The 24,616-nt window shown below is 48.9% G+C and overlaps 1 protein-coding gene across 6 annotated transcripts in view; it reads left to right on the top strand.

The window, feature by feature from the left end:
• Nucleotides 1-22,724, top strand: part of ZNF395 (zinc finger protein 395) — a 40,941-nt gene extending 18,217 nt beyond the window's left edge. For 3 of the 6 annotated variants that reach the window (XM_007962035.3, XM_007962032.3, XM_037983639.2), the window contains 9 exons: nucleotides 7,301-7,598; nucleotides 8,663-8,895; nucleotides 11,733-11,842; nucleotides 15,120-15,355; nucleotides 15,854-15,954; nucleotides 16,715-17,024; nucleotides 18,187-18,279; nucleotides 19,117-19,220; nucleotides 19,511-22,724. In XM_007962035.3, the coding sequence (XP_007960226.2) occupies nucleotides 7,359-7,598; nucleotides 8,663-8,895; nucleotides 11,733-11,842; nucleotides 15,120-15,355; nucleotides 15,854-15,954; nucleotides 16,715-17,024; nucleotides 18,187-18,279; nucleotides 19,117-19,220; nucleotides 19,511-19,622 (1,539 nt within the window). In that variant the 5' untranslated portion in view covers nucleotides 7,301-7,358 and the 3' untranslated portion in view covers nucleotides 19,623-22,724. The remainder of the gene's footprint in view (nucleotides 1-7,300; nucleotides 7,599-8,662; nucleotides 8,896-11,732; nucleotides 11,843-15,119; nucleotides 15,356-15,853; nucleotides 15,955-16,714; nucleotides 17,025-18,186; nucleotides 18,280-19,116; nucleotides 19,221-19,510) is intronic. The other 3 variants (XM_007962036.3, XM_037983640.2, XM_007962033.3) reach the window with 1 other exon arrangement.
• Nucleotides 22,725-24,616: the final 1,892 nt, after the last annotated feature.

Below are 24,616 nucleotides of genomic sequence, written 5' to 3'. Positions count from 1 at the left end.
CAAATAGGTGACCTTCTTGAACCTGTGTTCTCAGCTCTAAAACAAGGGTGATCTTGTTCCTCCATATTTTATTGAGGTGCTGAGAAGTCAGGAAAGAAAAGAAGTCCCCAATGTGTGCATTCAAGAGAGTATAAACCTAAGTGCCATTCATGCATTTGTGGGTGGTTTGAGGTTGTGTGCAGGTCTCTTAGAAGTTTACCCTGAAGACTGCTAGAGACAACTGCTAGTTCTGTGAGGCTTGTTCTCCCTGGGGATACTCGGCTCCTGGTTCCCTCCCTCCAGTCCTGGCTCTGGGTAAAATGCCAAGTCAGCAATCATCCATCTCCCCACCTCCTTCTGGAAGTGTCATGTGGTTTGAGAACAGTTTAAATCAGGTTTAACCACACTGCACGGCGCCCCTCCCCCGCCACATACATGCACGTCCCGGCGCCCCACGCATTTACAAAAACGCTGCAGGACAACTGTGTCCCCTCACCCAGACATCTGTCAGCATAGTCCTGCTAATACCTGCTTCCTTCTGTCTACCTGTTTTTAAGGAAACCCTGTCTCGGAAGCAAGTTCGAATGCTGTTGACACCTTTGCCTTCATTTTAGGGCCAGCAGCAGGTATTCTTTCTTATAACACATTTTTCTTGAATCTGGGCCTCTTCTTACCCCTGGGAAGATCAGCTGTTTAAGATCAGTCTAAGGAGGCTACAGTCCCGTCGGTGCCGATAGAGAGGGTTGTGGATTCCTGAGCCCTCACGGTGTGCCAAGGAGTGTCCTAAGAGCTGTCTTGTGTTAGTGTGAACTCCAGAGAGTCGTGAACAAAGGCACTGCATTTCTGAGAGCAAACGGGGAGGTAGGTGTGAAGGAAGGGGAAGTGTATTTTTTCCTGGGTAGAGCTGTGAAAACGCTTTCCTGCCAGCAGCGCAAACAGAAACCGTCTCTTTTACTTGACTGAATGACTGTTGTGCAGTCAGACCAGCAGAAATATTTGTTGATCAGGATCGTTTATTATTTGCTGGAGAGAATTCGCTGTAAGCAGATCAGATGACCTGATTCTATGGCCCATCTGCTGGAATATGAAAATAGCAGTGTTATTTGGGGGTTCCTTCTTTTTCCTTTCCATTGCTGTATTACGTCTATTACTTAGAGTAATAGGAAGGCTGGATGCTCAGTTATAGGGTATGCCATCGAGAACATTCCAGCCCTGAATGGGAGTTGGGCAGTTATTCTGGTCCCTATCAATCTTGATACTCTATCATTTTAATTTTACTGGTAGTCTAAACTATTCTACACTGATGCAGTGTAGTCCAGTTTTTTAAAACCTTCAGAAAAAGATAATAATTAGAATGCCCTGAGAATCCAAATTGTCACACTCTGACCAGCTCATGTAGAACTTGAATCAATCACCAATATGCTCAGTGCCGTGTGTCTGAAGCTTGTGCTATGAAAATCCTAAGTACACACCACACCCCTCTTAAAAATAGGATCACAGGACCTGATAATTTCAGAGAGCCAGAAGTTTTAGATCAGGGCTTTGGGTGCTCTTGCTGAGGTCCTGGCTTTCTGTTGAAAGCCAGGAGGAGTTTTCTCCTGTCTCTTCAAAGAAAAGGTCCGTGTATGCTTAGCGAAGGGTCTTTTTTTTTTTTTTTTTTTTTTTGCTTTCTTTGGGGAAGACATCCCAGAAAAAAAAGGCTTGAGAACCAGCCACCAGGTAGCAGTTGGGTATGAAATGGGACCGTTTGCTTCTGCCAAGGTTCAAATGGTGACCTGCAAACCAGGAGGACCATAAACATATTTGCATATACTTATAAATATGCTTGCAAGATGTTGGCTAAGAATTGCTGAAAATGAGTTGTTTGGGAATCTTATTCTCCATAGAGTTCTGTGGTAAAATAAGAGATGCAAACATTCACTGCAAACATTTTGGCCTTTGTTTGTTTATTTATTTATTTAGAGCCCCAGACGATCCTCCTGCCTCAGCCTCGTGAGTAGTGGGACTATAGGCATGTACCCCATGCCCTGCAAAGTTTAGAACATCACACTGAAAAATTTAAATAAAAATGTTACAGATTTAAAGGAAAAATGGGCACTTTTCTGATAAAAGATAAAGAATGATATGCTAAATATTCACCAAACATCTAAAAACTTAAACTGTTGTTCCTGCAGTGATACCCAATGGAGATAATAAAATATACAGAGAGCAGAGTTTAGCAGAGAATCTGAAGCTCTTGGCAGGAGGGTTTATATCCCTCAGTTGACCTACAAATTATTCATTAGAGAAGTAGCAAGCACCCAAGCTTTTGCAAATAGGAGTCTTACTCCAAACTTCACCCTTCTTAAGTTAAAAGAAACCCCATGAGTTGTGCAGTGAATCACTTTGACTTATGACCTGTGTTCTGGACATGCCGCTAGGTGATATCATGGCTCGCTGCAGTGTCCCTGGGTGGTGGGAGAGCGCAGCCACCACGTGAGTGTGTGCACGCACACAAGTGTGGGGGCGTGCCTACGTGTGCTGAGACATGCGGTTGTCCAGCAACAGTTACATGACAAATAGCAGTTTGCAACCCTGAACCACAGAGAGAGTTTGTTTTACTGTTCTGCCTGTTCCAGTTCCTTAACTGATGGCAGATGTCCTCATTAAGGGCTATTAGCACATCAGAATGTGTTTGCTGAGCCCTGAAAAGAGCTAACTCCTTTTGGACATGGACTGAAAGATGTTATCTAGGGTAGCCAATCCCCGCTGTTGGTGATGGCAGTAGGGAGTGAGGAACACAAGAGGGCTTGGTATCCCCTTAAAACTTTCCCGAGAAGCCTTCAGCACAAATTTATGTTTCAGTCAGGGAATTCCGTAAGAGGAGAATGTAAAATCATAAAGTGGGATTTGGCTGTGTGTTGAACTACTGTTACTGTTACCCTGAAATAGGTGTTTCTTGATTTCTCTTGGCTGCTCCAGAACCATATGGCGAACTAGGGGATGGCTGGTTTATAGGGACCATTGATAGCTCCCAAGAAAGAACTCACCAGAGGAGCGAATGAAGTGGAGATCCTGGAGGAGAGAGGTTGGAAGGAGGCCACCGCTGGAATGGTGGAAGTGTACCAGGTGGGCAGGACCCCAGGAGTGCTTGTGAGATAGCAGGAGGTCCTGAAAAGTCACAGGCGGCCCAGAGTTAACCTTGCTCCTCGACCCACCTGTTGGCAGACCTTCGCCGATGCTGTCATTCGCCCTGAGTCCCCGAAGACTCTTGGTTACTTGTGCTGTCTCTGGAGCCACTTCTGTAAATGTCATGAGTGTGCTGATTAACACAGGCGAAGCATCAAGTGACGCCTGGTGATGCTGCCCAGCCTGGATTAGTCTAGATTTGTATTTCTCCCACTTCCACGCTATTAATCCCCAGTATAAACTTGGCTAAGGTTTTCCTCGACTTTTTGGGTTGATCCCATTATCCCTTTGCGTGCCCTGCCAGAGGGCAATATGTGTATAAAGGTCTTCCCAAACTCGAACTGCTAAATGATTAACAGTGGCTTGGTCTACTTAGCAGGGTCAGACTAAAGCGTTGACCTTTATTCTGTAGGTAAGAGGCCAAGATGCAAGTGGAGAAGAGATTTTTTCAAGGAATGAAAGTACGTGAGAAAATGGATGTGTAGACTTTTAGATCAGGAGCTATTTTTTCTTTTTCTTTTTTTGAGATGGAGTCTCGCTCTGTCTCCCAGGCTGGAGTGCAGTGGTGTGATCTCGGCTCACTGCAACCTCTGCCTCCTGGGTTTAAGTGATTCTTTTTTGTTTTTTCTGAGACGGAGTCTCACTCTGTCCCCCAGGCTGGAGTGCAGTGGTGCCATCTCAGCTCATTGCAACCTCTGCCTCCCGGTTCAAGCGATTCTTGTGCTTCAGCCTCCCAAGTAGCTGGGATTACAAGTGCACGCTACCACACCTGGCTAATTTTTTGTATTTTTAGTAGAGATGGGATTTCACCATGTTCGCCAGGCTGGTCTTAATCTCCCAACTTCGAGTGATCTGCCTGCCTCAGCCTCCCAAAGTGTTTGGGATTACAGGCATGAGTCGTTGCACCTGACCAGGAGCTATTTTTCCCATCAAGTTTCACTAACATAGGAAAAAAAAAACACCAAGTTGATGAAAATCAACTTAATTGAGTGTTTTATTTTGAGAGATTCCACACCTACTGGAATCGTGGCAGGATTGTGACCTCTGACACCAGATGGACATGAGTTCATACCCAAGGCTGCAGTTCCTAAGTGTGCAGCTTTGGCACCATGACTCTCTGAGGTTGTCACCTCATCAGAAATGGTAGACCATTGGTTCATCTCACATCCTTTTGAGGATTAAATTAGATACAATTTATGAAAGCTAGTATCTCTTAGGCACTTAATAAAGACAGTTTCCCTTCCTTCTTTCTCTTCTGCTTTTAAAAATTAAGATTTGGCAGTACTAAAATAAAGCCAATGAGAAAATGTATTTTGGTGTGGAATTCTGGCCAGTTAAAGGAGAAAGGGGACAGGAGGGATCCAGTCAGAAGCAGCAGGTTCACCAACTCCATGCAGATCCGGCAGGCATGGAAGGTTGCAGGCACAAACAAAACAGGCAGTAGAAAGCAGTCTTTAAATTAAAAAAAGAAAAAGGCTTAGAAAAAACATCGACCGAGTTTGTTGGCCAAACATTTCAGGCGCCATCTGAAGACTGGGAGCCCAGGAATTTGGGAAATACTACCCTTTCTTCATTTTCGGTGGTAGAAACCCCAAACTTCCTGCTCTAGAAAGTGGGGAGGCCATTAGGTTTTTTTTTTTTTTTTTGGCTAAGAAAGTGGTGTAGTTTCTTTCTCTGGGTTGATGCTGCCATCTCATGTCTTTACGTGGCGTTGCGGCTTCGCCTCTGGATCCTGTCAGCCCAGTGAAACTGAACTGAGAGTTAGAGGTGCTCCATTTTAGCCCGAGGCTCCAAAGACGAAGGTATGTAGGTGACAGTGTTTTAAAAACCAGTTTAGGCCGGGCACGGTGCCTCATGCCTGTAATTCCAGCACTTTGGGAGGCCAAGGCAGGCAGATGGCCTGAGCTCAGGAGTTTGAGACCATCCTGGGCAACATGATGAAAACCCGTCTCTACTAAAATACAGAATATTAGCCAGGCGTGGTGGTGCACACCTGTAGTTCCAGCTACTTGGGAGGCTGAGGCAGGAGAATCACTTGAACCCAGGAGGCAGAGGTTGCAGTGAGCTGAGATCATGCCACTGCACTCCAGCCTGGGCAACAAAATGAGACTCCATCTCAAAAAAAAAAAAAAAAAAAAAAAATACCCAAACAAAAAAAACAACCACTTTAGCTTAGGTATACTTTTTTTTTTTTTTTTTAAATAGTGGCAAAGAATCTACTCTTTGCATTTGTCTCCCTTTTTATTGTTACAATGAAGCTTTCAGAGAGAGTGTCATTGGATGTAGTTACTAGATATCTAACTAGGAATTTCTGTCTGCGTGCTGTGACTCCAACCTTTTCCTCATATTTTCTTTGCTTTCTGGAAAATTCATGGTGGAGATACTATGCCAGCAGATTCTAGCCCTTGAGTTTCTGCGTAAAATGCTCATGAAAACCAGCATTTTGCCCCTTTACTCAGTATTTGCCAATTTATTATTATCCTTTAGAATTCTTTTGCCGTTTCTGTTTTGTTACTGTGGAGATGTTCACGAACATACCTTGCTGGAATGGTTTGGAAAGAGGCCAGGATTTGAGAGGTGTGGAGATGGTGTGGTACCTACAGAAAGAGAGCCTGGGGGGCTTCTGGACAAGGGTGAAAAGGAAAGAAGGCTTATGGAACTGTTCAAAGATAGCTTGAGCTAAGAGCTGTGCCACAGGTGTCCTCTTGATGTGGGTGGGGTGGGAGGGGCACACTTGAGTGGAATTAGCCCCATAGGTAGGGGGAGAGGGGGATTGGGGTTGGGGTGGTGGTGGTGGTGGTGGTGGTAGAGGGGTGGGGGGCAGTCAGCATTGATGCTGAGGTCCCTGGAAACCCTGGTGTTCTATACCTGCTGTGACCCTACAGCACCTGGGATATGCTTTGCACATAATAAGCGAATAGGAGGGAACAGAGGACTGGAACAGCAGAGATTCGGAACTGAGGAGCTGCGTGTGCTCTGTAGGAGGAGGGCAACCTGAATTTGCAAAGCACAGGGTCTGACTCGTCCCCTTCTGCCAGCAGTGTCAGGCCAGGGAGCACTGTGGGTCAGCCGGTCCCCTGGTAGGGACCCACTTCGAGAGGCCTGTTCAGATTCTTGCACCAACTACCTTTGCCACCTGAACAAGTCACATGCTCAACATTAGTTTCTTCAAGTGTAAGATGAGAGGAGACTGGTTCATTTTTTTTTTTTTTTTTTTTTTTTTTTTTGGAGTCTGAGTCTCGTTCTGTTGTCTGGGCTGGAATGCAGTGGTGTGATTTCGGCTCACTGCAGCTTCCTGCCTCCTGGGTTCAAGTGATTCTCTTGCCTCAGCATCCTGAGTAGCTGGGATTACAGGCATGCGCCACCATGTCTGGTTAATTTTGTATTTTTAGTAGAGACAGGGTTTCATGATGTTGGCCAGGCTGGTCTTGAACTCCTGACCTCAAGTGATCCACCTACCTCAGCCTCCCAAAGTGTTGGGATTACGGGCGTGAGCCACCGCACCTGGCCAAGCTCGGTACGTTTCTATGGCTCTTTGCAGCTTTGAGCTAGCTGAGCTTGAGAATCTGTGTGCATCAGATGTCCTCAGGCTTTGACCCAGCAATATCATATCCTGGAAGTTGCCCTACGGAAGCCGTGGTTGATGTGTGTGTGCTGAGGTTTAGCTCAGAGGATGCTCCCTGCAGGCAGAGAAGTTTAGACGGCAGACCATTGGGTGCAGCCTTTGGGTGCAATAAATAATAAGAGATTAGAATAGGAATGATGTGTCCACCTAGGAAAATGCTGAGTGGCTTCTAAACATGTTTTTATAAAATAATATTGAATGATATTACAAAACTTACACAGTTAAGTAAAAATACAGTTTACCAAACAGCAGTCCTATTTTTACAGAAATAAAAGTGTAAATACACGGACAGAAGGAAGCCTGGCCTGCTGTATAGGAAGAGTGGGCCTCCCGGGGAGGCAGGTTCCTGAGTGGTTGGTTTTTCTGTGTACACAGAGTATTTTCTGATTGTTCTACTAGGAATGGATATCACTTTTGTGAAAAGGAGGGATGGTAAAAGTTGACTTTAAAGGGTTCACTTACTTTAGCAGACCCTTCCTGGCTCCTGCTGTGTGGGGCTCCCTCCTGAAAGCTTCCTGATTCCCCCAGGTGATGGGCAGAGGCCTCAGTGTCCCCTTCGCCTCCGCAGGAGAGGAGAGGCAGCAGCATGGCGAGCGTCCTGTCCCGGCGCCTTGGAAAGCGGTCCCTCCTGGGAGCCCGGGTGTTGGGACCCAGTGCCTCGGAGGGGCCCTCGGCCGCCCCACCCTCGGAGCCACTGCTGGAAGGGGCCACTCCCCAGCCTTCCATCGCCTCCGATGACACCCCTTGCCAGGAGCAGCCCAAGGAAGTCCTTAAGGCTCCCAGCACCTCGGGCCTTCAGCAGGTGGCCTTTCAGCCTGGGCAGAAGGTAGGTTGATCCCAACATGGACAGGTGTCCCATCTTGCGAGTCTTGGGGTGGTGGGCTGGGGTGCCCTAGTGACAGGCCGGAAACTCTCTGGGCACCGTTTTGAGCGCAGACCTTTGCCTTCCAGCCACAGGGTGTCTGGGCAGCAGATCGCCCAAGAGAATATGATATTGTTAGTAGACCCAGGGCTTCTCTACCACAGTGTTGTCTGTAGAAGGTGGCAAGATCTAGCATCTGATGCTGTGGGCTTTGGCTTGTTCAAAACCTCAGTTTGAAGGATGGCCATAGCCACGTTTCTCTTAATCTGCCTCAGTTTACAACTTTACCAAAGGAAAGCATCTCAGGCTTATGAGAGTCAAAGAACATGGCGTCTTTGAATTCCCTTTAGACGCTTTCGGGAGTCAGAGATGTTTGTATAGTTGGATTCGGTGTGGATTTCCTTTTCCAGCGTCTCTGCCCCTGTGCCAGGGCCCTGTGTCTGATGTTATCATGAGGTCCAGGTGCCTGGGGTTCTCCTCTGTTGCCCTCCCAAGGCCTCCTAAATAAGGACTCTACCTCTGTCTCCCTGCCAAGGCTTGTGCCCACCAGGACTCCCTGCCTGTGAGGGAAGGTGGCCTGCCAACTTCCAGGTCCCCCTGGTGAGAGGTTGACCTGCCTCTGTACCCCTGCCACGTTGTCCCCAGGTGGACTCAGCATCCTCTGAGTGCAGGATAATGAGCAGTTCGGAGTGCCAGTTGGGCACCAGCAAACAGGCAGTGCATCTGGGGCAAGGAAGGCAGGAACATGAGTACAGATTCTAGATTCAGAGAAAGTCGCAGAAACTGACATGTTTGCTGTCTGCCAGTTTAGAGAGCTGATAAGGATCTGCCTTGGGAGGAATCAGGCCTGTGTGGGTACTCAGGTGGGAAGCAAGTACCTGGGAACATCTGCTTGAATAAAAGATGAGTGAGGCAGAGAACATGGTTCGTGGCAGGCAGACCCTGGCTCCTGGGACGTGGGGTGCTTGAGAACTTCAGGGTGAGACCCATCCAGGGCTGACCGCTGGCTGCTGTCCCTCTTCCCGCAGGTTTATGTGTGGTATCGGGGTCAAGAGTGCACAGGACTGGTGGAGCAGCACAGCTGGATGGAGGGTCAGGTGACCGTCTGGCTGCTGGAGCAGAAGCTGCAGGTCTCCTGCAGGGTGGAGGAAGTGTGGCTGGCGGAGCTGCAGGGCCCCTGTCCCCAGGCACTACCCCTGGAGCCCGGAGCCCAGGCCCTGGCCTACAGGCCTGTCTCCAGGAACATTGATGTCCCAAAGAGGTTTGTGTGGGAGAAGAAATTGGGTTTTAAGAGTCACATGGGTAGTGTGGTGTGAGGGTGTGGGCTGCCTTGTGGTGTGGAAGAAATGTGGTGTCATTGGTGTCTGGGTGCCAAGGTATTGGGACACATGGGACACAGAAAAGGGGAATCTTTGGCATCTTTTCTTTTTTCTTTTTCTTTTTTTTTTTTTTTTTTTTTTGAGACAGCCTCACTCTGTCACCTAGGCTGGAGTTCAGTGGCATGATCTCGGCTCACTGCAACCTCTATCTCCTGGGTTCAAGCGATTCTCCCACTTCAGCCTCCCGAGTAACTGGGATTACAGGCGTGCACCACCACGCCTGGCTAATTTTTGTATTTTTTGGTAGAGACAAGGTTTCACCATATTGGTCAGGCTAGTCTCGAACTCCTGACCTCTAGTGATCCACCTGCCTTGGCCTCCCAACGTACTGGGATTACAGGTGTGAGCCACCTTGCCTGGCCCAGAATGGCATCTTTTCTTTTCCATAGCTCTATATGGGCAATGTACCTTTGGCTGGGCAAAGGGCTATTTTTTCCCCTCTCCTGCTGAAACTACATCAGGCCATAGTTTATGATGAGAGATGGGGAAGAACTGGCTTAAATCGGGAGTCAACAAACTTGTTTTGAATGGGCCAGATAGTAAATAATGTAGGCTTCTTGGACTAAACAGTCTCTGTCCCCACTGCTCGGCTCTGCTGTGGTGTCCAAACAGCCAGGGGTGATGCAGAAACAAATGGGTATGGCTGTCCTCCAATAAAACCTCATTCGTGGACCCTCAGATTTCAGTTTTATATACTTTTCTTGTGTCACATGTCCATAAATTGTATCCTTCTTTTGATTTTTAAAACTATTTAGGCCAGGCACAGTGGTTCACACCTGTAACTCCACCATTTTGGTAAGATTGCTTGAGGCTGGGAGTTTGAGACCAGCCTGGGCAAAATAGCAAGACTTTAACTCTATAAAAAAATAAAAAAATTAGTCAGGCCTGGTGGCTTTTGCCTGTAGTCCCAGCTCCTTAGGGGCTGAGGCAGGAGGATTGCTAGAACCCAGGTGGTTGAGGCTACAGTGAGCAATGATGGCACCACTGCACTCCAGCCTGGGAGACAGAGCAAGACTCTGCTCTAAAAACAAAAACCAAACCAAACCAAAACAAGAAACAAACAGGCTGGATGTGGTGGCTCACGCCTGTAATCCCAGCCCTTTGGGAGACCAAGGTGGGTGGATCACGTGAGGTCAGGAGTTTGAGACCAGCCTGGCCAACATGATGAAACCCCATCTCTACTGAAAAGACAAAAATTAGCTGGGCGTGGTGGCGCATACCTGTAATTCCAGCTATTTCAGAGGCTGAGGTACAAGAATTGCTTGAAGCCAACCTGGGTGACAGAGTGAGACTCCATCTCAAAAAAAAAAAAAAAAAGAAAAAAGAAAAAACCCCCACAAAACCAAACCATTTAAAAATGTAAAACCAGTCTTAGCTCGAAACCCTACAGAAATAAGCAGCAGACTATGTTTGGTCCACAACCTGCAGCATGCTTACCCCTAGCTTAGATATTCAGAACCATTGGTGTTGAATTAAGAATGTATTTTGCTTTAGAATTTTGTGATGTGACTTTTTTCTAAGAATATATATCCTAATTTCTATGTTATATGCTTTATGTACATTGATCTTTTAAGATTTAAAAAGAAAATCTGCCAACTGAAATTGTCTTATATATAAGATGTGCAAGCAGTCACACCCTATCTCACCTCTCTGTGTTTGTCTATGAATGCTACAAAACACAGTAGACCTAGTATTTTGAAACCAGATCAGAGCAGCAATATTTGCGATGGTGTATTCAGCGTAATGCAGGCAAAGAATTTATTTTTCTGTTATATGGAAATGAAAATTCAAAGAGCATACAAAAACAGAGATGCTAATTTGTTTAATGTATTAATAGTCTTTAATGTTTAATGTATTGATAGTCTTGGTTTAGCTGCTTCAAACCCAAGTCATATTTTAGTGGACCTGAATTGTAAGGAATAAATGAAGACAGCCCTTTGAAACAGACCACTTAGAAGTTTATTTCAGACTAACTTTTCCCAATACTTTAGCATTAACTTCTAGACAGCTCGAATTTTACTTCCAAATAGTGTAGTGATATATGGATTTAAAAAAAATTATGTGTAACGTTTTATAGAACTCGGCTGTAGAAAGCATGGACATTTGTGTTGGAAGATTTATTTTAGTGCTTCTGGTTTATTTGCACATTGGCTTGGGTAGTAGGTTCTGTTGACGTTCAGAAGCTGTCAGAATGCCTTACCATTTTTCTTGGGGGAGGGGTGGGAGAAGGTGGTTAGTATATAATTGTTCCCTGTTCAATTTAAATGTGGGACAAGGAAAGGAGGTAATTGTTGTGCTTTCAAATTCCAGTGGGTGTCTTTTGTCCCCGTGTTCATTTCATTTTGAGTCTATCCTCTTTCCCCTAAATAAAATTCTCCTTTTTAAGCTGCAGAGTTTGGCAGCAAAGTCACAGGAGAATGGGGCTGTCTCAGGGCGTCACAGTGGGATGAGACCCAGTGGCTTACACCGGGGCTGCCTAATACTATGAGCATCACTCAGAATGGGTACTGCCCAGGGAGAAGGGGAGACCTTCATGTTTCACTTAGTTTATATGATCGGAGCACACACTGGCTGATTGGAGTTGGGGGGACTTGGAGGGGTCAGTCCAGAAGTGTAAGACGATCATGTGAAACCAGCCACAAGCGGTGTCTCGTTTTGCAAGGACCATGGGCCCGCCGTGCCAGGAAGTAACCTTTTCCACTCATGCATGTGAATCCAGGAAGTCGGACGCAGTGGAAATGGATGAGATGATGGCGGCCATGGTGCTGACGTCCCTGTCCTGCAGCCCTGTTGTGCAGAGTCCTCCCGGGACCGAGGCCAACTTCTCTGGTGAGCAAGCGGGGCCCAGCGGAGTTCTGGGCATGACAGAGGCCCACGACAGACATCCTCTGTGTAGAGCAGCTAGTTGCCTATGTCACCAGCCTGGCAACAGAATTTCCAGGGACTCCTCCCAGTGGCACCTCCGACCAGCTGCATGCCATGGAGTTAGACGCATCTGTTATTTTTCCTCAGTTTCCTCACCTGGGGAGGAGTTTCCTGGTGCATTGTGAAGATGGTTGAGCATGGGACTGAGCCGCAGTGGCCCGCGGAGTAAATTCTTCCATGGGAGTGGCTGAGCCCAGCACTTTGGTGGGGCCTGAATGAGGCCAATAGAGGAATATTTAGTTCGCAAAGTAGAAATATGCTAAATGGTCTCCTAGTGGCCTGAGAAAATTCATGCCCTCGTTCCACATGCCTAATTCAGCCTCATAAATTAGTGTGAGCCTACGGGACAAGGACCCGGAATAAATGAGCTAAATTCTAAAGTAAGTCTAATTGCTTAATAAAAACCAGAGGTTCGACTTCAAGGCAAATTTATTAAAACAAAATTTATATAGTTGCAACCCCAAAATACTTTATCAATAATACGAGGGAAAAAAGGGTTGCTGGGTATTTGTCAGTAGTTTGGCAAGACTGGTAGTGAACCTGAAGTTTTTTGGGAAATTCATGGCAGGGCTGGCCTCCCTTACTCCCAGGGAAGAACTTGTTCATTGGTGGACACCTAACTGAATCGCAAGCTACTTATAAGCTTACAGGAAAATATGGAGTTAGCTCTGAGTACATAGCAGGAGGAAAGTGGCCTTCATAAGTATCCTTCATAAGGAATCTCCCTAAATAGAAATTAAACTTAAGGGAGGGAGAAAACTTACTTTTGTAACTCAAAGTTGGCTGCCAAAGGAAGTCATTGTACTATGAGGACACCTGGCTGTGAAGCCTAGTATTGCATGCCTGCTCTATTAGCACAGCCAAACAGGGAAGAGGAAAGGAGTTAATTTCTAAGTTCTCAGGAGAGTTTAGGAGATCTGGATGGTTGGGTCAACAGTGGAAAGATCAGGAAAGTGTCCTAAAGGGGAAGAAAAGAAAATTATTGACTCCAGTTCCCATCAGGAGGGTATGTATAATACATGCACACACAAGTGCACATCAGTGTAGAAGCATCTCACTGATAGGCCATCATCCTGATAATTTTAAGTCCCTTTGTAAAAAAAAAAAACAAACAAAAAACAAAAAACACAAATTTATTGTCTATTAAAGATTTTTTTGATGACAGTATATTTTTTATGTTATAGCTGAAGTCAGTGGAAATGTAAGGCTTCCTTGGCCTAATTATCTTGAAGTGTTCTGCAAAGTGTGATCTATGCAATGACCAAAACCTTGACTAAGAGAGTCATGGACACTATTTGCACAAATGCCACCTAGTCCCTTTGGTTTCTGTGTGGTTAGGATGGCATGTGTGTTTGTATGTCTGTGTGTAGAAAACAGGATTATAAATATTTCTTAAAAGTTCACTTGTAAGGTCTCAGTGCCATGCATTTGTAGAGCAGTACTTTATTTTCATGCTATAAAATGAGTATTTATTGCCTGTGTCCTAGAAAAACTTATGATCAAAGATGGAGTCACTTATAACTTATACATTAACTTGTAACTTACAGATAACTTTTTGCTTTATGTTTTGCTTCCTTTGTGTGCCAGTCAAAATCTGCCATACAGATTTCATGCGTTTGAGCCATTGTGAGTGGTTCCTGGAGGGAAGGACTGCCGCATTTGTAGGGTGTGCCTGCCGCTTGACCTGCCCTTTGTCCCAGAGTACTGAGCATCCTAGATGTAGCCATGTAGTGTTCCGCTCCCTGCCCTTCTCTCCCTGATTGTTTTCCTATCAGTGGACCTGTGTGGGTCTTTCACCTGTTGGCCTGTTTAATGATTCTTGTGTACTGCCCTGAATATGTACCCTTTTTAAAGCATACATGTAGATGTAGTAATCTCTTGGTTCCCAGGAAGGGACAGTGATAGCTGTGAGACATGACAGCAGTATCTGGGAAGGGAAGAGTTCTTCCTCCATCTCGTTCTTTTTGGGTAGGCTGCTTCTAGGATGTGAGATGTAAGGAGAGTCTGGACTGGAAACAAGGGAAGATGGGAGCCTGTGCCAGGTAGATCCCTGATTAGCATTGAAGGAGTCTGGACTATGAGCAGGAGGAGAGAAAGACAGCAGGATTTTATCCTGGCTGCAAGGGATGTGCTAGTAGACCTTGGAATGCAGAGTTAGGGGGCTCTGTGGAACGCCCCTGTTGGGAGTTGGGGCTTTTGAGGACAGGTAGCTTTTTCCCCTCTCTCTTGGTATTTCCACATACCGGAATTTCAGATTCTCCTATATTATAAATTTACCTGGATTTTTGACCAAGGAGCGAGAGAGTGTGGGTTGGGCCTGCGCAGCCTGCAGATGTGCTGTTTAAAGACGGAAGATTCCCCATGTCTGCTGATGCTCATCCTCCTGCTCAGAGGCATTCAGGAGCCCGGCAGCTGCTTCAGGGCCATGTCAGGCACGAAAGCCCCCTGCCACCTTGCAATGATCAGAATTGCTCGCAGAGCTTGTCTTTCCTCCTCCAAACGTGTTACTTCCTGATTAAAGCAGGTTCCACCTGGGCTGAAGCTGGCACTGGGAGATGTTGCGCACCCTCCCGAGAGTTGCAGAGGCTGAGTGGTTTGTTCCACCCCTAGGTTTCTATGGACTGTTCTGGGTTTAGATGATTGAAAAGCATTTTTCAGGAAAGCTGATCAAGAAGACCTTTAAGCTGGCCTCAGCTGTAGGAAAATGCTCCGGGTGGTACCCAACACTCTGGGTGTGCCTGTTCTCAACCAGGCCTGGAGGCTGCAGAGGCTTTGCCCCTCTCCCTCCCCATCTCCCCTTTATTTAATGTATAAAGTGAGAAACAGGCAGCACTTTGGGAGGCTGAGGCCAGAGGATCGCTTGAGGACAGGAGTTTGAGACTGGCCTGGGCAACATAGCAAGACCCCATATATAAAAAAATTTTTTGTTTAAAAAGAGAAATAAGTTTCAATTAGGTTCTCTGTGTATGAATCCTATACAAAGTGAACTTGCAGTGTGTATCTGTTGGTCAGTGGTGACCAGGTGGCTATGGTAGGAAATGTCTGCGAGGGCAGAGCAGTTCTACCAAGAGAAATTGCTGCCGTGAATGAACCCCTCTCTGTGTTTACCGAAGCTCAGAAGGGAGAGTTCGCCCAGGGACAAGCCTGTGAGCGTCCTCTCATCTTCTCTTCGTCTGGCCAGCTTCCCGTGCGGCCTGTGACCCATGGAAGGAGAGTGGTGACGTCTCGGACAGCGGCAGCAGCACTACCAGCGGTCACTGGAGTGGGAGCAGTGGTGTCTCCACCCCCTCGCCCCCCCACCCCCAGGCCAGCCCCAAGTATTTGGGGGATGCTTTTGGTTCTCCCCAAACTGATCATGGCTTTGAGACCGATCCTGACCCTTTCCTGTTGGATGAACCAGCTCCACGAAAAAGAAAGGTATGTGATTATGGTGTGAGTGGGAGTCCAGGCTTGAGTGGATGATGTCTCTGTGGGGACAGCCAGCCATGGAGGGAGGGGACCCTGCAAGCCTTACATAATCTTGGGTTTGCTCCCATTTCGGTTTTCTATTGCTGCTTCTGTGACCTGGTGATATTCCCAGGATTCTACTCCTCCTGTTTAAAGCCTCTTCCCTTTTAGTCTCCACCCCAATCCCTGCCTTCTTTCCTGTGCTCCTGCAGAGGTCTGTGTGGGAGAGGCCTCCAGTGGGGTCTTAGCCATAGCACCTAGCACCGCTCTTGGCCACTAGGACCATCTCTTAGGTTGGGGCTTTCTAGCCCCTGGTTGTAAGTTTCTCTGGTCCCAGACAACCCCTTTCCTGGAGGTTTTTGTTGGGTCAGGCCGGGGACAGCAGCCACTTTGAGTCCCCACTGGGTAAGGATGAGCGAGGGATAAGGAGAAAGACATATCCACTCACCCCATCTTGCTTTCCTCTAGAACTCTGTGAAGGTGATGTACAAGTGCCTGTGGCCAAACTGTGGCAAAGTGCTGCGCTCCATTGTGGGCATCAAACGACACATCAAAGCCCTCCACCTGGGGTAGGTGTGAGCCCAGGGCCTCTAACCTAGGGTCGCATGCAGGTGTCCCTCCCCCCTGCCGAGTCCCTGTGACCCACAGCCCACAGTGCTTTCAGGAACGTGGCTTGCTGGAAACCCCCCCGGCGTCTCTTCTGGCCGCCTGAGAAGACATCCCGGTGAACATTGTTGCCGTTGACGGGAAGGGAGTTCTGTCCATCTTGGGGATGTGTCTTCTTGCCTCACTGCAGGAAGCAAGATGTTTTAGTTCTGGGTAGAAATGAGGTCGTTTGGTTCAGTTGCTGGTGAGACCCCGTTTCCAAGATGTTTAGTGGCCGAGCACTGCACCACCGACTCCTCCTTGGGAGTGGGTCTCTGCCAGCCCCACCCTGGTGCCTGGGTCGTGTTCTGTGCAGAGCGACTTTGCAGGCTGCTAGTGGTAGGAGCTGACTCACAGCCCTGGGGAGAAAGCGTGACTGCAGGCAGGTGGGGCCAGAGAGGGCTCTTGGTCGTGCTCAGCGTGGGATGCTTCCTGTCAGAGGAGAGGTTGGCACATGTTCCGAGAGAGGATGAGCCTTAGGTGCCAGGAAAAGTAATTCCCATCGATGGGCAGCACATAATCCTGGTGACACCCGTCAGGAGCGAGGCTCCTGGGTGTTCTCTTGGGCTCCGTCCCTGGCTTGCTGGGTGGCCTCAAGCAATCACTTCCCTCCCCACCGCGGTCCCCGCTAGGTTTGAAGGGGGCAGCGCACCCCTGATTATGCCGCATCTCCCTCTCACACAGGGACACGGTGGACTCTGATCAGTTCAAGCGGGAGGAGGATTTCTACTACACAGAGATGCAGATGAAGGAGGAATCTGCCACCGCTGCTGCTGCTGCTGTGGGCACCCTGGTCCCTGGGACTCCCACCACCGAGCCAACTCCCACCCCCAGCATGGCCGGCATGCCTCTGTCCGCTCTTCCACCACCTCTGCACAAAGCCCAGTCCTCCGGCCCAGAACATCCTGGCCAGGAGTCCTCCCTGCCCTCAGGGACTCTCAGCAAGTCAGCTCCTGGGTCCTTCTGGCACATTCAGGCTGATCATGCATACCAGGTATGGGGCGGGGCACGCTGGAGGCTCAGGCTCTTGCTGACTCATCGTGGGCCAGCTTGATCACAGGCTACCGACCACCCTGATGGAAGGCTGAGCCCTTTGGCCAAATTGCTAATCTCATCTACAAAGAAACGAAACCGAATTCACTGCTCAGTAAATGTGGGAATTCCTGGAGTTATCTACATTGGCAGCTGTCATGAGTGGTTACTAGAAATCTAGCTGAATCCCTAAGTAACTGGGCGATGGATTTGGGCGGGGACATTGTCACACCTCTGCTTCTAAGAGAGGATGGAGTCGAGAGAGAAATGAAGATGTAACTCTGGTTAATTATAATAACTAGTGAAAGTACTGATTACTAGAGGCATGAGAAGATGTTGCGGGTACCAGAGGGACCAACCTATTATGCCCGTGTGGATGAGAAACTTACCACATAGGGTGACATTTAGGACAGTCTTCCCAGCGTGTAGTAGGTACTCAAGGAACACGCAGCTTGCTATGTGCTGATATTTCTTAAAATTCTTTTGTGCCGATTTTAGCAGTCCCTGGGCCAATTTGCAAATTAGTTATTAAAAGGTATCGCTTTCAGTGAGAAAGCCTTTACAAAACGAGCCAGCCCTCCTCTTTGTTAGAATGAGTGGCCACTTAGTGATTTCGTGCTTGACCCGCTTGCAGCGCTGGCTGACCTACAGGGCCCGGACATGTGACTGGTGTTTTCCAAATAGCCCTGAACCTGGATACCCATGAGTACACTGCCACTCTCAAGCAGTTGCTGGGGGATCCCATATCTTATCCCAGCCATGCCCCTAAGACGCAGAAGGCTTGGGGCCTCTTTTGGCACCTGCTGTGGCATGTTCTTGGTAGGTGATCCAGTTGAGAAGTTAAATCTTCTGCAGTGATTAAGTCATGAGGCTGGCATGTAGACCAGCTCTGAGGGAAGGGTTCCAAGATGAGATCGGAGCCTCGCAATAAGGAGACTACTTCAAAGCACTGGATGATACTCCAGTGTTGTCCTTGGGAAAGCCGAGTGTGTCCCAGCTCTTGCTGGTCATTGCACTTATGCAGAGATGTACCTTCTGCTGCCGTCAGGAGGCTGTGGGGATTGTGGGCAGACTCTGAACACTTCCTGAGCTAGAATCCAGGCTGACACCCTCATCTTCCGCAGGCTCTGCCGTCCTTCCAGATCCCTGTCTCACCACACATCTACACCAGTGTCAGCTGGGCTGCTGCCCCCTCCACTGCCTGCTCCCTCTCTCCGGTGAGTGTGCTGGTAGCATGGCTGGGGCCTGTTATGGCCGAGGGCTCTCCCACACATCCCAGGGCTGGAGGCCATCCCTTGAGCACAGGGCACCTGGCCGCAGGTTGATGTGGCCATCTTGCCTCCATCCCCCACACGTGTTGAAGGTCTCCTTGTGTCGCCCCCTCCCTGGCACTCCCCATCTGGCCACAGCCCCTCGCGGAGGTGGAAGGGGGCACTTGTAGAGGATGTCCAGAGCAAGCAGGTTTCTTGCCAAGAAAATCGCCAGGCGAGGCTGGGGTCAGTGCTCCATCAGCCCCTAGTGCCCGTGGGTGTTTTTAGGATTTTAATGCTGAGAGGAGAGGAAGGGGGAGAATGTGGAGGCTGTGTGGGCTGGGTCAGAAGTCTCAAGGCCACTGGGGACAAGGGCCATAGGTGGACCCCAAACTCAAGTCAGCGGGAAGTCATTTGGAACGCTACCTAGCAGGCGCTGGTCTTGAGTTATCTCCTGTAGGGCGGTGTCACATTGTAAATCAGATTGCCAGTGATGCCACTGAGGCAGCGCGAGGCTTCCAGGCATGGCGGCTCTGTCCAAGTCCCCTGCAGGGAGAGCCTCAGAGGGGGCCAGGTCCAGTGGCCCGCTGTCCTTGTCCTCGGCTGGGTCCTGAGTATGGCATGAAGACCTGCTCCTTCCTCACTCCTGCCAAGAGCTCCCTTGGGCTAGAGTGTTCTCCCTGAGAAGGCACAAGGCCTCCTGCACCAGAAGGAGCTGGGGATGGGTGGCTGCCTGTCTTTCAGGATGGCTCCCTCACCTTTACTGACTGTCCCTCTGCTCATGGCCCCTCTCCCCACGCCCAGGTCCGGAGCCGGTCGCTAAGCTTCAGCGAACCCCAGCAGCCAGCACCTGTGATGAAATCTCACCTGACCGTCACTTCTCCACCCCGGGCCCAGAGTGGTGCCAGGTGAGATGTCCGCTGTCATCCCCTGCCTTCTGGTTTCTGTGCCCTGTCTCCGGTGGTGTGGACGCTGACCCCGCCTAGATGAAGTCACCAGGGTTAGTCCTCCGAGAGGAGCTCAGATGGTGGACACACCAGATGGGATGACTGGTCCTCAGAGCCTATGGCCCCTGGTCCTGCTGGCTTTTGCTGGGAGCTGCCCCTTCGGCCTCTGCTTGTTCTCCTAGTCCCACTTGGCTGCTCTCCTGGGCCCACCACCTGTGTGGGACTTGATTTGCATTCCTCTCTTTCTGCAGGAAAGCCCGAGGGGAGGCTAAGAAGTGCCGCAAGGTGTATGGCATCGAGCACCGGGACCAGTGGTGCACAGCCTGCCGGTGGAAGAAGGCCTGCCAGCGCTTCCTGGACTGAGCCTTGCTGCAGGTTCTACTCTGCTCCTGGCCCTGCCAGCAGCCGCTGAAAAGAGGCCGACGTGTCACCAGTCCTCAGCAGAAACCGAAAGAGAAAGAGCGGAAACATGGAGTTCGGGCTCTGTTGGCTAAGGTGTAACACTTAAAGCAGTTTTCTCCCATTGTGGGAACATTTTATTTTTTAAAAAAAGAAACAAAAATATTTTTCCCCCTAAAATAAGAGAAAGCCAAAACTGACCAAGGGTATTCAGCAGTGAACCAGTGACCAAAGAATTAATTACCTTCCGTTTCCCACATCCCCACTCTTTAGGGGATTAGCTTGTGTGTATCAAAAGAAGGAACAGCTCGTTCTGCTTCCTGCTGAGTCGGTGACTTCTTTGCTTTCTCAACTCTTCCAGAAAGGACTGTAAGCAAGATGAATTTACTTTTCTTAAAAAAAAAAAAAAAAAAAAAAAGTTTCTGGCTGATGGGTGACTCAGAGCGCAGCACTGCCTGGCTGGGGGAAGAGGGGTTTGCCCTTCTCGGAGGGTACCTCCTGTTCCCTGTCTGAGCACCCTGCATGGAAGTCAAAGGAAAGCCCTTTCTTGGTGACAACAACGTAAATCTGGGTTCCCTCAGACATTGGGTTGCACCCCAACAAATATTAAATGGCTTCTTAAAGCCCAGAGAAAGAGGTTTTTTAAAAGACTGTTGCCAAAAAGCTGAGCCAAAAGGCTGATCAGAATTCACTTTTTGGAATGCGGCAGTTAAACACTACCTTGACCATTCTCTTTCCTTGAGGAACTCCTGGAGGGTTTGAGCGTCTGGAAACTCTGCTCTGACCTGAGAAAGCGCCCTCCTGATGCCGCCTCCTTCCCGTTATGGAAAGGACGCCTCAGAAATGTTTTGTTTTCTTTTATGATGTATTCAGAAGCCTTTGCTGATTGAAGTTTCCTTTTATTTGGATGGCTGGGAGAGACCCAGGGAGGGTCTTGGAGGTTCCTTTCTGTCTCCTGGCCCCACCAGGGATTTCCCCATTTCTGTTTGCTGCCTGAAAGCAGGATGAGGAAGGCCAAGGAGAGTCCTTGCCCCCGTGAGCATCAGGATGAGGAAATGACAGAAGGAAGACGTGGGTTTGGGTTAGTGGCTGCTGGCGTTTTGGCCCTTGGTGTTTCTGGAGCCTCTGCAGATCTAGGAGAGCCTGGGCTGCGTGCAGGTCGATAAGCAGAGCTGTTCTTGTGGAGGAGGAGGGAGGTCTAGGGAGTTTAGCGCCATGCCAACCAGCCGTGCGCGAAGACAGAGAGAGCCACGGCCGGACGGCAGCGCATGTTTCTGTTTCGGCGTCTCGCTTGCCTCCCAGCGTGACCTACGTGGGGATTCCTCAGGGCCTGCTGGAATGTGACCGCCCGCTGCCCAGCTGCCTTGGGTACAAGTCCTGGCTCTATGTCCCAGCCATCAGGGGCTCAGGGAATCCTACCCAGCCACCTGTCCTGGGATGGAGTGTCAGCACCCACCCCTTGGTCATCATCGAGGCCGTCCTCCCAGTCCTGGGTGAAGGTACCTGGGCAACCAGGGCTCCCTTGGCCCCTTCACGCAGGAAATAGACGTGCTTTTTAATGCAGGACACTTTGAGCGTTATAAAATCTGTAGATCTGGCAGTAGGGGCATGATTTTGGGAAGGGTATAGTGCCCTAGGTTGGTGACAGAAGGGACAGACACTTATGCACAGGTGTCTTTGGTGATGGGGTATATTTTTATAACTGCGTAAAAAAACTATATGGAATTCTGTCTCTTGGTAAAGCTCAAAGCCAGGCTAGCCTGAGGTGGCGCAGGGCTCTCCTTCCCGTCCCTTCGACCTCCTTGAGAATTAAAAGCTGGCAGCTGCCGATGGTGTTTCCTGACCCCCTCGCTTCCCATGACGATCCCCAGCTTCAGATCCTCATGGGGAGGGGAGGGCGTGTTCTTACGCGTGGGCTCAGGAGGGCCTTCCCTTCCCCTCTCTGTCAGAGTTTTCACTGCCGTCTCGTCTTGAGAAAGCTGTTTGAATTCCCCCCACCCCCAGTTTGGACCATGTAGATATAACTGGATATACGGATTTTTCTCTTCGTGTGGCAGGCTTCTTATGCCATTGGTATACAGGGCAGGAAAGCAAGGAGGAATAAAGGGAGGAGCAGTTTGGAAACCACGGTGGTTTTGCTTTGTTCTTGTTATTTGGTTTTGGTGCCGCCTTCCCTGCCTGTGCTCGTGCCCCCTCTCCTCCTCGGCGCTGGCGGCCTCCTTGCCTCCCTTTCACCCACGCTGCCATCCTGTGGCTGTCGTGTTGGTTCTTCACACGTGCTCTGTTCTCGCGGTTGCTCCATTCATGTCTTCTTGGAGGGTGAGGGTGGCTTGGGAACTGACCCAGTGATCACACCTACTTTCTGCATCTTTGTATCTCCCTCCTTCCCAGCCCACCCGGGCAGCAGACTGATGGAAGGAAGGTGCCGCAGGTGGCCTTTTAGAAACTAACGGGCTGATTTCCAAAGCAGTTATCTTGGGAAACTGTTTATTCCAGCGATGTGACTTTTTTCAGAATATTTCTTGGAATCACCTTCAGAGTCTGGGGCTGTGTGTTAAGCAACCTTAAGGATGCTCGACACTCATTTAGTGCCCAGGGAGTCCAGCGAATGGCATCTGTGGCCAAGTGAGGTCTCAGGTGCAAAGCAAAAGGACTATTTAAAGTAAAATAGCTTGGATTCAATCGTGTGACTTTTAAATGGGCTCAGAAAGCAATTGTGTGATTTCAGAGAGTATTTTGAGCCACGGCCACATTGTTGTTGTGAGTCTATAGCTTGACTCCTTGGAGAACAATATTCATTTGGATGTGGAAACTCTGATTTGCTGGGAGAAATCTGTCCTGTTACTTTCTGGTCATCCCAGGTTCTGACTTTTACCAGGGGCAAAAAAAAAGAAAAAGGGAGATAAATCCCATCTGTGAATTTGTCTTATTGGCGCCTTTTCCCTCAGCTGTCTTCCAAGTATTATTTTTACTGTTAAAAAATTTTTTAAAAAATGTGAAATGTAATGTTTTTACAGCAACGATATGAAATATATTTTATAAGGAATAAAATGGTACCTTGTCTGATTTAATGTGTGCCTGTCCATTGCCCCTTCCCCTGCAACAAATAAAATTATCACTGTCCTTGTCCTTGGTGTTACACAAATGGTAGCATATCACACTGTAGCAAAGCATGACGTTGATTCGCTTATACTAACAGTCGGTAGCACTTCCCAGTGACTAGGCCAAGTGTGTACATGGGTTCCCTATTATAAATAACCCTGTGAGAGAGTGCTGTTACTGTTCCCATTTTGCAGTTGAGAAGAGTGAGGCAGAGGTTCAGTAACTTGCCCAAGGTTATAAACTGGGAAATAATAACACTCCAGGCAGTATTTTCTGCTGCTTTTCTTGACTGCATTCCTGAGTCTTTTGAGGAGCAAGCAAGTGACATGGGAGAAAATACGTCACACGCTACCTCTCAAATGGCTTCTGAACATGGTCTGCTCTGTACACACATCAGTTCCAGGTGCTGCGATGGCCCAAGTGGCTGGCAGAGCTGGCCTAGGTGGGAAGGCTGTTGGAAGCAGAAGGTATCATTCCACCCAGGGGCTGGTTTGTGCAATTTCAGGTTTGCCGAACTTTAAGAACCACTTGGTGAAGCAATGATAGACTCCAAGACCAAGTCAAATAAACCAGGCTTGCTTGAAGAAGTTGTGGAAATGTGTTTAAACGTTCAAGGTATATTTAAAATAAGAGTTCAAGGTGGTGGTGGGGCAGATGGGAGACCCAGCAGGATCCTTTCTGCACTGAGTCATCCTTCTGGTGGGGAGAAGCAGGAGCTATAGGAAGAGGCTCTGGGGAATAGGGAAGGCAAAGAGGCAGTGAGGAGCTTTGGGGATTGTGAAGTATCTCTTGGGGCGGGTTGCAGGGACCCTTCCTTCACATTGCTGGCCAGTGGGGGTATCCCACTCCGGCACTGCATTATGGCCTGAGTCAGCCACGCCCAGCAGCCCACAAAGCAGTTTCTTTTTACCCCCTTTTTGCCTTTTTTTATATTTTGGAAGTGCAGTCAGGGACTTCCTTCTCCCTTTCTCTGTGTCCTTGTTCCAGCTCATCCCTCTAAGAACACCTTGAATAGAATTACCTGTTCTGCTTTTGTCAAGTCCCCCACCAAGTTAGCTACCTGCCTTTTCCATCTGTAGCTTGCCCCCCGACCCCTACCTTTGCAGCTGCATCAGTGGGTCGACCCCCCAATTTTCCAGCTTCTGGTTGGATTTGGCTGACAGACACCAGGCTGGAGTTTGAAAGCGGGGAGCAGAGGGAAGTGGGGGTATTGAATCCTGGCTCCCACAGTGTATGAGTAAATGGCTGTATTTCTCTGCTGAAAGCAATGGAGAGCTAGAGTCCTTGTGGGTCCAGGAACTCCCTTACCCCTACCAGGGCTCTCCAGCTCCCAACAGAGCGCCTTTCCATCCCTTGTTGATCTTCTATACCTGCCCACTCATGTAGACGGTTAACTCTCCCTGACAGACTCGGTTTGGGTTGCCTTGTGTTTCTCGGCTGGACTCTGACAGTGACACACCCTAACGTGTGAAGCTGGAGATAAAAGTGGCATCAGCAGGTTTTTCTCTGCCCCGCTCCTTGCTGTGTGTCCCAGTCCACTGGACCCAAACCAGCAGGATCTGTACCACCTGGAGCTTGGTAAAAAGGCAGATTTCTACCATCTGAAACGGGGGTGGCGCCAGCAGCCTGCCTCTCTGCGGTGCTGATGCCCGCAGGGGTTTGGAGAGCCCCGCCCTCTTTCTGGCCCATCCATTCACACAGCCATGTGCATTCATTCGCCCACTGGCTGCACTTGGATCTGGGCGCTGTGCCATCGGGGTGCACCTTGCCCATTCTTTTTTTTTTTTGAGACAGGAGTCTCGCTCTGTCTCCCAGAGTGCAATGACGCGATCTTGGCTCACTGCAACCTCTGCCTC

This window comes from Chlorocebus sabaeus, chromosome 8, assembly GCF_047675955.1.
Source record: "Chlorocebus sabaeus isolate Y175 chromosome 8, mChlSab1.0.hap1, whole genome shotgun sequence".
NCBI lineage: Eukaryota > Metazoa > Chordata > Mammalia > Primates > Cercopithecidae > Chlorocebus > Chlorocebus sabaeus.
Note: the sequence above shows the minus strand (reverse complement) of the source record. Positions and strands in the feature narration are given on the sequence as shown.